At 38.2% G+C, this 15,313-nt stretch overlaps 1 protein-coding gene across 24 annotated transcripts in view; it reads right to left on the reverse strand.

Moving 5' to 3' along the window:
• Window positions 1-15,313, reverse strand: part of SORBS2 (sorbin and SH3 domain containing 2) — a 231,738-nt gene that overhangs the window by 36,580 nt on the left and 179,845 nt on the right. For 17 of the 24 annotated variants that reach the window (XM_055700755.1, XM_055700831.1, XM_055700776.1 and 14 more), the window contains 4 exons: window positions 14,878-15,064; window positions 11,766-11,880; window positions 4,382-4,465; window positions 2,166-2,222 (listed from right to left, as the gene is read on the reverse strand). In XM_055700755.1, coding sequence (XP_055556730.1) covers window positions 2,166-2,222; window positions 4,382-4,465; window positions 11,766-11,880; window positions 14,878-15,064 — 443 coding nt within the window. The remainder of the gene's footprint in view (window positions 1-2,165; window positions 2,223-4,381; window positions 4,466-11,765; window positions 11,881-14,877; window positions 15,065-15,313) is intronic. The other 7 variants (XM_055700824.1, XM_055700817.1, XM_055700787.1 and 4 more) reach the window with 1 other exon arrangement.

Consider the following 15,313-nt stretch of genomic DNA (forward strand, 5'->3'; position numbering starts at 1 on the left):
GATCCCTGTTAGAACTGCTGCACGAGGCAATACAAACATTGCTGATTAATTGTCATCGTGGGGTTTCTCACGCAGGTGCCAACCCCTTCCATTAGAGCCTGGACCAAGACCATCTGCTACACGCTACTGGCCAAACAGCCACAAGGCAGTGATTCCTTTCCACCGGGAACGGCTCCAGGGCTATACAGAGCAGGATGTCAATCCCCAGGGCACTGTGGGTTCCCACTGCCTCCTATGGATGGCGATGGGTAAATCACACAACTGAAACCAAACCGGAGAGAACTTCTTTATCCACTGGGTTCCCCAAGCCAGACATAGTGTGTTAGTGATTAGCCTAAGACAGCAAGAAGTATGTGTCGTGCCAAAATCGACTGCTCGGTTACTGCATGGCTTTTGATTTCTGTCCTTTAAGATACTCTTATCACCTTGAACGTAACTTGCCCTTTTGCCCTTTCTTTGATGCCGCCTTTAAAGTTTTTTCTGTGTGAAAGATACTGCATGTTGCACATTCTATAATACTAATTTTTATCACAGACATACATTATTATATGCAGGCTATGCGGAGTTTATACCCTCTACCCACAGGTAGAGCCACACTGATATGACATACAGGGGAAAGCAAACAGTGGCTGGGGTTGGTTTTTACTGCCAAGAGTGGGTACCACCGGCTGTAGTTGTCCTGTCACCGCTTGGGCATTTACTGACCCACGATCCCTCCAAGCCACTTCCAGTGGCCCAACAGAACACATCTCCCCCACTCCCCAATCTCCAAAGCTAATTAGGCATCTTCCAGAATATTCAACACTGCCCTATATGGATAAAGGCTGCCTGACAAAAATAATTAAATATTGGAGACAACCACCCCAAATACAAATACCCCAAACCTACCAAATACAGACTTTCTTAAATACTTTGATTTGGTTCTACTCAAAAAACCCAGAGATACATTTACAATTAAGCCAATATTCTCGCCTTTTTCATGCATCAAGGCTTTAATGGTGACTGAAAATGAAGTTAGGAAAAGTAAGTTGTAAACAAACAAACAGGCTTGTTTGCACGATGGTTCTAATACATCAACAAGTTCTTTTGAATACCCCCACCCCCCGAGTATTAAATTTACTGTAGACTGTGAATATGATTTATTATATTCAAAGATTTTTAAAGTCTAAAAATAAATGTCTTTGTAAATTAAACCAAGAAAACCCCCCAGTTTTACTTAACAGCCATTTTGCCGAGAGCTACTGAACACAGTAAGATTTCAAGTAATCATGCTAGTATTAAATTGTCTTCCTCAATAGGGTACTACCAAGCATTAGTGAAGGCCTAGAAACTTATTGTCTCAGAGAACTGGGCCCAAATTTCACAATCATGAGGTTTTCCCGGACTTACAGAGCTCAAACCCAAAGCAGAATAACTTGCAAACAGTCAACAATTCAAGGCCACAATTTTCACTTAATTTTTGGAGACTACGGAAGATGAAAGTGAATCATGAATATGAATGAAGTAAAGCTGTCGTTACAGGAATCACTGACTTTTGCCCTAATGCTCTAAAAATGGGGAGGGAGGGGAGAAGGAATGAAAGCCTGGATCTCTCCCACTCAGAGCAGGGCAATGACAGCCCACTACCTGATCTTGATGCATTCTGTTCAGAGTAATGACAGTGACTGTCAATCCTGCAGTCATAAATTTGCAACAGGATTATTAATTGCTGTTTTACCTGATTAGCAACCTTAGTCATAAATACTTAATTGGTGAAATGATAGCTTAGCCAAAAGGCTTTCACTTGACACGAAGAATTTGCAGTCAACTGTTTTAATAAAAAATACTACTGTGCTGATGTATTAATTGTGCAATGCACCTGCCCAACTCTGAAGACGTGGGAATTTGTCGAAGAGTTAGAGAAATGGGCTGTGTGTAATTCTGAGTGTTAATCTCCGAGAAGTTTTGGAGATAAGGACTCACAGTTCCTAGGACAATAAGATCAACATCCAAATGCACTAGTGATCTGGAAAGATATGAAGACAAAGATACAGTGATTGTGAATTAGAAACGTCTCATAGCTATCAGAATGAAACCACTAAATTTTAACAAACTTGAGACATAAATGGTGAGCACTCCAACCCTTCTTCCCAAGAGAATCATCTGAACAAGAATCATTCATTTACCTCATTGGAAACACCAGAAGAAGTGTCTCGAACATAGTCCAAAAGCTTTTTAGGTGGCTGCATCATAAAAGCAGAAGTGTAGAGATGAAATGGAGTAGAATCAATGGCAGCAAGGAATGAAACATGTGGAGAAGGTGACACAGTTAGAAACTAAGTGTTGACAACGTCAGATACAAAGAGTGACACACATGGGTAGAATGGAAGGAAGAATGTGTTACAATATTTTTTCAATTATAAGCATCTTAATAAAATGTTAGTAACTAGGTGGTAAAATTTACAACCGGAATGGCTGAATCAATACTAGCAGTTTTTAATACTGAGACAGAAGACTGTAAAGCACCACAGTTATGTTCTAGTGGGGAAATCTCAACATATTTTCTCTTACAGAAGATACTATTCTCACATTATCGTTATCAGTAAAGTATTGTTGACACACAGTTCATCAGAAGAATATATCTGGACTGTTTCTGCCCACCTAGAAGGAGGAATGACAAAACAGCTTGAATGGCTAGATAAAAGGAGATAAAAGGTAATCAGTGAAAACATGATATATTATAGACCACCGGACAACAAATGAAACCCAAATATATATGAAAAAAAATTTTTTCAGGTGGTATCCAATGAGTTATATTTTGAAATATTATCATTAAAAAAGTAAAGTTAAAAACAAACAAAAAAAAAGGTATGTGGTTTGCTTTCTTTTCTGCTCTGACGTAGCAGCTGGCAGTTCTGACCCTGGCCTATGGCTGCTACCCCAAGGGCCTAAGGCACCGGGCTCCCACACCGCCCTCCAGGGCCCTGCCTCAAGTTCCTTGGGCTCCTCGTGTAGCCCAGCATGTCGGTAATTAGCGTGCTGAGGGGTGTCAGTAATTAGCGTGCTGAGGGGGGCCTCCAGAGAACCGCTAACTAACAGGGAAATGCAAGAATGGGAATGTTTTCAATCCTGATCCTCTCAAGCTCAAATGCCATGCCTATTTGGGATTTCCTTCTCCGGGGCAGGGACTTTTGTTTTTTCCCCCTCGAGCTCCGCAGGATCCTGGGAAGCTATGAGAATATTTTACCAGAGCGAGGGAATGCTTGGGTTTACCCCCCTCCTTTTTCTGAGGGGATCTGAACTCCCACCCGGAAAGTACTCTAACCGCCGTGTTAGGCATTCCTCCAGGAGGAAGGCATTCGCTATCCTTTTCCCTAAGGATGTCAGAGGGTACGGGAAGGAATTTGAGCTCCATGTAGCCACAGAGGGTGTGTGCTTTTAAAAGCAAGAGCAGGTGCATCTCCAACCTAGTCATTAAGGCACACACTGTGCAGGGAGGAAGCTAAACCTAGTCCTCAGTCTTGCTTCAAGGACAATGTCGCTGTTTTATCCTTGTATAACACAAACGAACAGTTTTTGGTGCTCACATTTAATTAAGCCGGTGGTATTTTGCAGAAGTATTGCAAGTGCCTAGGCAACTAAAGGTGACAAACTGAGATATCGCCAACATTCAGGTGCTTCAACCACATGGAGCTTTCCAAGTTTATAATTTTAAACGTAAATGCTTGCAGTAGGACTAAGGTAGCATCTGTTTGCCTGAGTCCTTTTTTTGGACCTGCCTGTTTGTGAAAATGGGAGCAGAACTGAAGCCTGTCTGTTCAGGCAGGTGTCCAGCTTGAAAATAAGCAAACCCATTATCTCTATGTTCAGGTACAAAATACATATTCTGCATGTATGCATATAAGAGAGGGAAAAAAGGAAAAAAATATCACTATTTACTGCCATAAGAGATTTGTATATGGCTGCATGCATTTAAATGTAGACACATTCCTCCAAGTAAAATATGTGATTTGTAACTTAGCATCCCTAATGCAAACTGACATGTTTTTCTGCTCTGAAAGATTGTTCAAAAATAATCCAGCCAAATGCAAAAGACTTAGGGAGACTAGTAAACATGCCTGTTTAACATCCAATTTGTGTGGTTCTTAAATATTTGCACACTACTATGTGTCTAATATGTAGTCTGTATTAAAGCTATTAAAGCCACAACTCTGGCAAGTTAAGGGCCACTTGAAAAAAACCCAATTATATGTGTGAGATCACTTTATTGACCTTTTTTTAAAAAAATCATATTAGCTTTACTGGCATATATTTGCTGAATTTGGTAATTCGTAAATTCCTCATTATATAAAAAAAAAAAAATATCCTAATGTTTAAATATTAATATTCTGTCCTCACTTACCGGACGTCCAAACTCCAGTTCTGAAAAGAATTTATACCAGGGTTCGTTTTCTAAATCTATGTCATCTGGGTTTATGCGATCAGTCTGGAGCAGTTGTGAAGGAAAAGGGAAGGAAAAGGCACACACTGAGCCAAGTGCTAGAAATGCCATGTCACTTCAACAACACACACACGAACACAAAACAAGTATGGGGAAAGGAATGGAGTAAAATCAAAGAATGAAGATGGTATTTAAGACAGAATATTCTTGTCCAAGAGCTGTCACTGACCGGTAGCTTTAATACTTTTCTTTTTGTTGCTGTTCTTCCCAATGACTGGAAGATGTTAAACATTTTAGAATTACTCTTTTAAAGCTATGAGGGCTCTTAGACCATTTCTGTAAACATCACTCTATTAACGTAAGTACATTTAATGCTAATACTAAAGATTCCTTGTTAAGAAGATGGTTTAAATGATTGTAATCTTCAGCATAGGCAAGAAAGTGCCCACCTGATCAGCAATAAAGACATTACTTTATCAGTACTGCTTTTAGTCATTCCTTGTCTTCTCACAAAGCATGTTAATTCTGGATCTTGCTGTCTTGAAGCAAGCGCTGAGCAGAGATAAGAGATGCACCATGCAGGCATAACTATATCAAAAAGCCACTTCAGCATATGCAATGGAACTGGTATATTTTAAATCCTATGGTCAAACAATAGGGAACAAAAAATGATACATTCCATAATATTTGTTTCAGCAGTATTTTGTAATGCTTTATCTCCCACTTGATGTAACGAAGCATTTTTTTCCACAGTGAAATACATTGTTTTCATCTGAGAATTCTCACAGCAAAGGGATAAAGTAGCAATTGAAGATAGCATTAAGAAAATTCTTCAATGAACAGAAAAATAATTGACAGATTTATTCAAGTAGCATGAAAACATGACAGTGCAAAACAGTAGAGCTCCCAGTGGGACAGCTAACCAACCATAAACTGGGCTGCATTAATTATTTTCTAAATAGCTCCAGTTCCTTTGTACAGTCTGATGTAAGCTGTCACGCAGCACAGAATTACAGTGAACTGTTGGCTTAAAGATCTCTGAAACAGAGAAAGCCTCTTGTTAAAGATATTTCTGAATGTAAAATTTGGTCTGCCACAGCTGTAGTTCTCAGAGCATAGACAGTAATTATGGTGTGACCTAGAAAGCAATCCTCAAAGATGACGACAGGGTCCTGCATAAAGAATGATACTGGTGATTAAGTATGTAACACCTTTTCCTCCTGAGTCGAGCCGTCACCAATACACCAGAGCAATCACATCCAGCTATTCCTGTTTTCTGCAAGAGATAACGCCATGCTCTTGACCATTTCAGGTGATTAAACATCTTATGGCACTTCTCTTGCTGCTTTTGATGTTACTTTACTGGAACAGACTGCCAACTTTGCTCTACTGAAAGGCTAACAACCCTTTTGAACCACCTCGCTGCTCAAATATGCATGAGCTGTTCACGAAATAATCTGGACTCCAACTGTGTTTTCGAGATTTATCTTCACAATGTGAAGATAAATTACACTTCCCTTTCAAGTAAGGGAAGTATTAATCCTGTGAACAGAGTGGGAAGTGAATGTCAGTGGCGAACAACTTGCTGTGCTCCATGGCAGGGTTAGAAAGTAAAGCTGCTCTGGAGTTTTGCCCTCGTATTTCCACCATCCACAGCCCTAACTCAGCACTACTACTGGCAACTGTTTCAACTCAGCTATACATACCAAAGTCTTCAGTAGAAAAACGCCACTGAAATTAGCTCCATGAACTGACCAAAAAAGATTTGGGACCTTAGTAGAGCCTACAATTGATTTCAGAAAAAACATCTGGTTCTGTTCTACCGAGAGATGGAGGCATGAGGGCAAAAACGGCAGATTCACAACGCAGAAGATAACTTCATTCTGCATCAGCTTGATTCCCATTACAGAGAATGACTGGCATATTCACGAGTTTTTTTGTTTACCTGAACAAAATTTCCACAATTTAGATCTGGATAATCTGAAAGACAAGACTAAACAATTGCGTTTTCACTATTTCTCCAAACTAAGTTACATTATGTTGAAGTATTTATAGCACATTTTCACAGTTGTATTATACCAATGACTTAATTTTCACAGAAATAGCTACAATTGGGTGCGTCTACATTAAACAAACAAAATAAATGAATAACTCCCTTGAAATGGATCCATGGTGTTGCAACTGTGGAGCTGTTGGCACTACAAATCCAGGCGTACTGACAGTACCTGCTTGGGCAGTGAGCATCAGCCTTGCCAGCCTCAAGGCCCCCCGGATGGCAGCAGCCCCCCCCTACACACTGACAGACCTGTGTCCCTTCTTGCAGGGCACCAGAACACACCATCAGAGCAGCTGCGCTTCCACCCAGCTCGTCAAGGAGATAAAAATGAGAACGGGAGTCGGCTCCCATTTTATTTTCAAATATCCTTGCAATTAGCAGAAAGCTTAACCCCCCTGCGCTTCTGCTTGTAAAGAAAATGCTCGAAACAGTGCATTTTTATGTAGTTTCTAAGTTTCTGCGTTCTCCTCGTGTGGCAGAGTGCAAATAAAATGAGAACAGGAGAAAGCACGTAAAGCTCTAACTGCATGCACACAAGTCCCACTTTTGCTTTCAGCTTGAACCGCAGAGGGCAGCAAACTGAAAGAAACTGAGCACTGCTGCCTGGCCGTTCTGGAGATGCCTCTGCATCCCCGGGCTACCAGATCACCACACAGGCAACTGATTCCACTTGGCTTTCAGATCTGATTTTCCCGATGGACGTTTTTCTATTATCTCCCCCTCTAAGAGACTTCAAAGGAGCAAATAATTTTGACTTAAAAAAAAAAATGAACTTGGCTCAGTCTCACACAGTATCTCCCAAACTGCTTGAACAGAAGGTAAAAGCACCTAATTCCCTTTTTTATGATTTGTTAGTCAAACCAAGTCATGTTCCTACACTCTATCCTTCACCTAGTCATTTACTAACATCAGTAGTATATTTCCAAGTAATGCGAAAGACCAGTAAGTAACTTCACTCTTTCTGCCATTTGCATCAGATGGTCAACACAGCGCTGCATCGACACACTCGACTACAAAACAGCATTGTCGTTTTAAAAAACTACTTCTATAGAGTTGCAAGCAGCTTTGCTCGTGCTTGATTTGATACACACAAGCAGACATTCACAGGCAATAATCAAAAGTGTGTACTTAAGCTGCTGAGTTAAATGGTTCATACACGAACTGCATGGTCAAATTGGTATTTTGCATGTGCAAGTTCAGACACCATAATGAAGCCCCTTTGGAACAACGTACTGACAAGTCTGTTGTAAATTTGGCTTTGGCATTTTATTAGCTCTGAAGAGTTTGCCTTATCTTCTCCTTTTTTCCTTTTGCCTACTTTTAAACAGCTGTTGTAGCTCCAAGTCCACTACCAGATTGACTTCGTCTCTCTGTATCTATGAGAAGACGTATTTTTTAATGTCGTATCAAAACATACCTATATGTAGAATTTCTGATTTCTTTTTAAAACACACAGACAGTATTTTTTAGTTGACAAAGTGTTACTCAAGTAACTCAACCAACACTGAGCAGAATATTCGGATAACCAGCCTGAGATGTCAAAGGCAACTGAACCTGCATATTCTAAAGAAAATCACAATTCTCCACTACAGTAAGAAAACCAAAAACCTCAAACCCAACAGACATACATCATGGTGCAAGCTCAGTCCATTTCTGGTATTTGACAAAATAATAATGTTTTTTTCATTTATTCTGATCATTAAATCCTCTTGCATACAAACTCAGTAGAACATTTGTATACTGATGATATATAAAAACATCTAGAACTAAACTTTAACCTGACAAGTTTTATCTGACTAGCACATGTGCACATTCATGCTTAGACTAAAACACCTAATGAAAATAAAATATTGCTTGTACCAATTTTACAGTCTTTCTTTACAGCAAACTAAGATTTTTCCTAACTTGCTTCACTGCAGAAATAGAAAAATGTATATGCATGAACAAATTACTTCACACATATTAGGTTGAAAGCAGCAAAGAATAAAAATCTAACTTCATATTCATACAAGTAAAATTAAATTATTACAGTACAATTTATTTTACACCGAAAGTAAACATCCATTTTAGGAAACAAATTCATGTTCCAGATGATATTAGAGAAAAAGAGCCTTTTATTGAATTACAGGCATCGGAGATGGAAACATACATCAGAACAACTTATGTACCACCTGATCAAGTGCTGTGTTATTGAAGAAATGGTAATGTTTTATGGGCTTATAGAAACAAGAAAAAAAGGAACTGCCGCATCGTTGCTTGGAAGACTATTCAACAGCTTAATGTCACTTTACTTTTAGTTGTAATCTCAAAGGCCCAATCCCAAGCCCCTCCTTTCTGTTACGTTTTACACTCTTACAAGTTCAAATTACAGGCAAAAACCCATTAATCTCCTGTTTCATGACAGAAGACTGCTATGTGATACTGCAGCTTGAAATTACACTCATCTTCCTACATCCCTAACAAAGATAATCATCTATCCCTAACCAATCTTTCCATTTAATGTTTATTGTGAAGGATTTTTTTTAAAGTTTTTTTAAAGTATACTTCTTATATTCTTTTGACTTACCGAACCAGGATCTGCTGAATAGTATTTCCCACTAAATGTTAGTTTCACACTGAATCTCATTTTATTATATTCTCCCCATGTTTATAATCTCCACATTAATCACAACCGGTTCCAATGTAGTACCTACATCAATAACTGGAATGTTTATCTTTCAAACCTCATCTGCTCTGTTTATTATCATATACGGTAGCTGTAAAAATTCTTTCCCCCCCCAGATCATTTTTCCATCAAAAATGCAATCCTGTAGACATGGGAATGATGCGGCTTCAGAAAAAAAATTAAGATTTGGAGTGTTGGAGAAATCCCCTTTGACTTTTTTGGTTTTGGCAAACTAATAAAGTAAGAATTTCTAGTTCAGATGCTATAAATGTCCATCTTTTACAATATTAATGAATCATATTTATTTTCCATATTTTGATTAGTATTTTCTTCCAGTACCATGAGAACAATTTTTCAGACATTAAAAATCAAACCTTTAGAGATTATCAAGATGAAAGAGATAACTTATGAAATACTGACACAGCTGAGAATTTAGCGTTCTCATCTGAATTTGGAACTTATGCATTCTTTTCAGATGTTTGGTTTTTCTACACACACGGAAAAATCTTATGACCTACTCTGCCGATAGAAGTCATGAGTTCTGCCTTCCATAACCCATTCCAGGAAAACAAGGAAAGCAAATGCTTTAGTGATACAAAATCTTTTTCTTTTTGTAACACGGTCCAAAGGATGTATCTAAATACATAAAGCTAAACATCATTATCAGCAGCAGAAATTCCAGACTGACATAATGTGATAGCTCACTTCAACTATTTTTATATCAGTTAATAATGTTACACTAGTGTCAGCACAGCTTTCATCTCTTGATATTCTACATTAATCCCTGTCTTCCAATATTTACAGCTGATTCATACATACATAAAATACCTCTCCATTCTGTCTGCAAAAATTATTTCCTCAGCTTTTAAAATGTATTCAGCAAAAAGATGTTTCCTTGTATTTACATCAGCTAAGTCTAAACTTCTAGTCTAAGCTTCAGCTCAGTAAATACAACCTAAAGGCTTTTCTGCATAAAAATATCTTTATGACCAAACAAAGCTCAAAATCCAAACTCTTGATTGAGAACATAAAAAATAAAATGCATAAGCAAGGTAAAAAAAAGAAGGATTCAGGAAGAGTCAGCAAAGTTTGCTTTTTTTGGTCATTTGATTAGTTTGCTAAAATTAAAAATGACACCTGTGACACTTCATCAGCACTGCAATTGCTATATGAATTAGTTTTTTCACATTACATTAATAGAAAATGTAAATTTATTAGAAAAGCGAGGCTTTTCTTGAAACATCATTGTCATTTTCTTACTCTTGATTTGAATCTGCTATTATTCTTTGGCACTGGGAAGGCTAATAAATGACCTCAGTGTGTATAATGCAACCACAGCAGTGAAGAAAGTGCTCAGAACAGATGTCACTACCTTTGAAATAAAATTGTTAGGTTCATCTTCACAACAAATACTAAATTCCATTTAATTCTATTGTTTAATTAACAGTTCCTATAGAAATGGCAGTTTTCTTTTTGAAAAATGGATCAGTTCTGCAAAAACTTAATTTCATATTATAGTTTTTTTCTGGCTAATGAAAATTATATTCCTGCAAAGACCAGAAAAACACAAGGGAAAGGTTCTTAGTACAGGTGTTTCACACTGTTGACATACTACATATTCTGGATTTCCATTATTTGCTTAATTTATTTTAAATTAGTGAAATAAATTCTGTGAAGAATTATGTAATACGGTAATACAAAAGCAAATAATAATCCAGTATTGATTACATAACCACCCTCTTTAAAACTGGACTCCCTCAACCATTTCAACCTCAAAGTAAAAGACCAAGAAAAGAAAATATTGCCACTGACACGTAACAGTGTCTCTAAAATAAGAAAGTACCGAGAAAGCACAAAGGTAAATTAGAAAGGCTGAGTAAATGCATCTTTCAGCAAATGAGAACTTCCGTTAATGGTCATTTTGCGTGCATTAAGCATAGCTTTATCAGACATGCTTGTGACAAACTCCACAATTGCAATCATTATTCAGAGAGCAGTAACAAAGACTTCTAATTACATGTTAATGTACACTCAGTAATCACAGAGTAAGTGAGGCTGGAAAGGACCTCCAGAGGTCCTCTAGTCCAACCACCTGCTAAAAGCAGGTCTAGTCAGATCAGGTTGCTCAGGGCTGTGTCCAGGTTGAGTCTTGAAGATCTCCAGAAATGGAGAATCTACAGCCCCTCTGAGCAACTTGACCAGTATTTAACCAAAATTTCCTTAGATGTACAATCAGGCACATCCTAGAAATACAAATAGTTGACTTTTATGCATTGATTATTCAGATATCATACGTGCTGTTAATACTACTGGAAATGAGTGCTGGAGATGCACGCCAATGAGAAAAAGCAGTTACCACTAATTCACAGTTCTACTCATCATCCATTAGGTTTGCACAATGGTGGTCTGATTTCTTGGAAATACCACAAGCTCTCGCTTTAGCAAATAAGCCAAAGCCGCATTTCCAACACAACCATCAGAAAGAGCGCAGACAAACTGCTGCAAAATATTTGAAAAAGGACCTTCAGTATTCATCCAAGTGGTTATGATCAGTAGTAAATGATAAAAAGATGACTCCCACCAAACCTCTTACCGAATTACCCCTTTCACTTAATGTGTCTTACCGGTCTTTCATGTTCAAGGATTGACGACTTTCCTGGCTCATACTCAAAAATACTTCTTGGTTCAGAACGGAACTTGCGGGTATCTACCTTTCTGTCAGGGGGATCCCAGTCATTTCTAAACAACAAATAAGAGCAATTTAGTTAATTTCCTGTCATCATCATCATCTGCTTTACAGCTCTGTGCAAGAGAAATACGTAAAAGCAAATGAATTTCAGCATGGTTTCTCTTTCCAGATTCCAGTTGTGAAATGTCTGGCGTAGCATCCCAATATTTTAACCACTGTATCATCTTAACCTGTTTACAGCAGGTATATACACTACAGCAGGAAAAATACTAGAGATGTCCAGCCTATGTGATCACTCATACTTTTGTTATAACCAGCAGACCAGTTTAAAAACTCCCCTGACATACTATCAAAATACCAAGACATGCTTCTCAATTGCAAATTTACTGTGTTTTGTTTTATGCACTATACTAATACAGGCAAGTGGTAGATATTTTTGTCATCACCCAATACAACATTAAGTCCGTATTGAAAAAGTTAAAAAATTTTCTGAGACAAAACCCAACGAAATTATTTTAAAAGACAGTGTGAAAATCTAAGAGATGCTCTTTACCCTGATCTGTAGTAGGACTGTTCCTGCATATCCTTGTGAGCAGTATACTCTTTCCTTGGAAATGTCAATAGGTAAACCAGAACAAGAATTTGGCAGTTGGCAAGAATAAAGAATAAAGAGTAACCTCTGCTACCACATTTTTTCAGACATTTACCATATTATATTAATAGCTACCAATACATTTTTGGGGGCTAGTTAGCTAGTTACTATCACAGTGAACACTATCTTTTCATGGCAGTTTTTGTAGTCTCCACCTATGACGCATTTGAAAAACTGTAGCTCACACATCTTTTTGCTTAGCTCTGTGTACAATGACCAGCTAGTATCTCAAAGAATAGGGGAAAGGAAAGAGGAAATCCTGCCAGCTATTGCCTGTATTTACAATAAGAAAGAGCATACACTGATTAAATTCTGTTGCTTCTATCAGGCTTTCTGATGCGACTTGGTTTGATGTGACCTGACATATCAAGGCACATTATCACGTGCCTTAAAAAAAATCTATGGGGTAGCTTTTGTTTACAGTACGTTTGTGAGTGCCAGTTCTGGGACACTTCTATTTATAAAATGCCCTACATTTCAAATGAAGTAGTTCTACATGGCTCTATTGTTTATTTTCACTGAGGAAAAAAAATATTTCAGAGCAGAAAAGGTTGTATTTCTTGAGAATGAACAGGAAGATGGCAATGTTGTGATCACGTTGTATTATACTGCAAGTCACTGAAGAAAAAAGCATGCTACTGAAATTCTGATTCACACTCAAGTTCACCTAATTTACAGCATTCAGCCTGTAATCCCTTACGGAATATATTTTGGAGTCTAACTGTTAATGTAAACCATATCTTACCTCCCAGCTATGAAACTGTGATACATGGGGACCTAAGCCTCTTACGTGAGATTTTAAATACTCAGGCTTTATAGGCAATTAAAAAAAGAATCTCCCAATGGCAGGAAAAGATTGACGAGCTATAGCTGTCAGCAGCAGGCGAAGCATAACTAACATGTTTGGCGTCCCCTGGCCTGGAGAACAGAGATTTCCACTGCCTGTCTGTTCAAGCAGGAGATTAAAAGCAGAGGCTCAGCATTCAAATTCGGTGCTGCAGCAGTTATTTTCAAGCTCGGCAAAAGGAACTGCAACCGGCCTCAGTTTCACATCACTTCAGAGATCAAAGCCAAGCAGATCCACATTTTGGTGCCTTGCTAACAAAATCTGCACTTCTGTATGACTTGCTAACCCAATTCTAACGTCGCGACCCTGAGGAGGTAGCCGAACTCTTACCCCTAGCATTTCCTCTTCTCAGCTTGCCCTCAGCAACAGGAGGAGCCAAAATCAGTAACTACTGAGCAACCTTTTTCCTCTGCAGTATGTGTACCTGCTGGATTACCTTTTGGATTGCCACTACCTATGAATTTTTCAAAAAGCCATGGTCATAGTCTTATCTTTAAACACTTAGTATGGTCTTTTCTCCTAATGTTTTATGCAAACTGCAAGTTATTTGAAACCGCTTAATACCATTACATTTTGACATATAAAAAAATGTACGACGCTCAAGCTGACAAAAATGGACAAATTCTGTTTCGTTGCTTGAGTGTAACCAAGAGAGGTGGGTACGCAGCCGTAAATGGAAAACGACCCTTCTCATATATAAAATATATACGTACATACACACACGCACTTATAAATATAAATACAAAAATGCATATCATCATAATATTACATTAACATGTAGTATTCAAGAATGTAAACATTAACAAAAAAGCTTTTTGTTTGAGGTAGTAGCTACAGGTATGCTGAAGAGTCTACAGAGTTTGTGTGCAGGGCACTTTGCATGGTTTTATCAGAAGGATAAGCATTTCTTCCCTGAGTTATTAAGTATTGATCTTTCGGACAGGACTCTAACCGCTGGGACCTGGTTTTGTGCAGCAAGTTTGAAGCTGGAAAACCGTGAGAAATCTGAAATACCCCTTTAATCTGTAAACGCCTTCCAGGTCTACAACAATGGAGACAGAGATTGAAAAAATGGGGATATAAAGCACTTTTGAGCTCTGGGGAAACAGGCATTGAATGGTACACGCTTACAGTTTTGCTCTTCCTCAAATTTCAATTACAGCATCTTTTAGATCCTTTCCTCCTTGCTGCTGGGTATCATAAATAGCCTTTCCTACTCACAGACTAACTAGTCAAAACAGCTGCTAGAGCACAGATTGTTCTGAAATACAACAAGCAGGACAATCCTGCTAATGAGAATGAAAATCTTTAAATGCTCATGGTGGTATCACCTGTAGGAATAAACACTTCTTTAGCATGTTGAAGAAATGGTAGCACCATGCATGATGCCCACACTACTGATGAAGATTCGCCCCCATCGCCTGACTGTCCCTTGAATAAAGTCCTCAAAGTCATATTATTCTACAGCAGTTATTTTATCCTTTGTGATATCCTGTAATTGGGTTACTGTACATACCAAGAACACTTTTTGAAAATACGCTAACTTACTTTTCTGGTATAGACCTTTCCCTCAGACGATGTGGTGGTGCTGGAGGTGGCACATGTGGAGGTGGTAAAGGGGATGAGACCTTAAAGGCATCAGAGCTACTGTCAGAAGCGCTTTTAGACAATGGTCTGTATGTCTGTGTCTTTGCAGCTGGGTGTGCCTGAGCAGAGAAGGATGGACTGTAGCTACCTAATATAAAACAAACCCAGAAATATTCACAGCATGAGTGTTAATAAAACACAACATGGAAAGCTACAAGAACTCAGAGTAGCTCAACAGAGCTGCAAGGTTACAAAAATGTGTAAATGCATTTTCTAAAACTACATTGCTGTATACTATGTAGCTCATTAGAATACTTTTTATATATTTCTCTGTAAAACTACAAACACATAGAAAAAGTGCAGTATAATTAAAATAAATTAATGATTAATTTGAGGA

This window comes from Falco cherrug, chromosome 1, assembly GCF_023634085.1.
Source record: "Falco cherrug isolate bFalChe1 chromosome 1, bFalChe1.pri, whole genome shotgun sequence".
In the NCBI taxonomy this organism is placed as follows: domain Eukaryota; kingdom Metazoa; phylum Chordata; class Aves; order Falconiformes; family Falconidae; genus Falco; species Falco cherrug.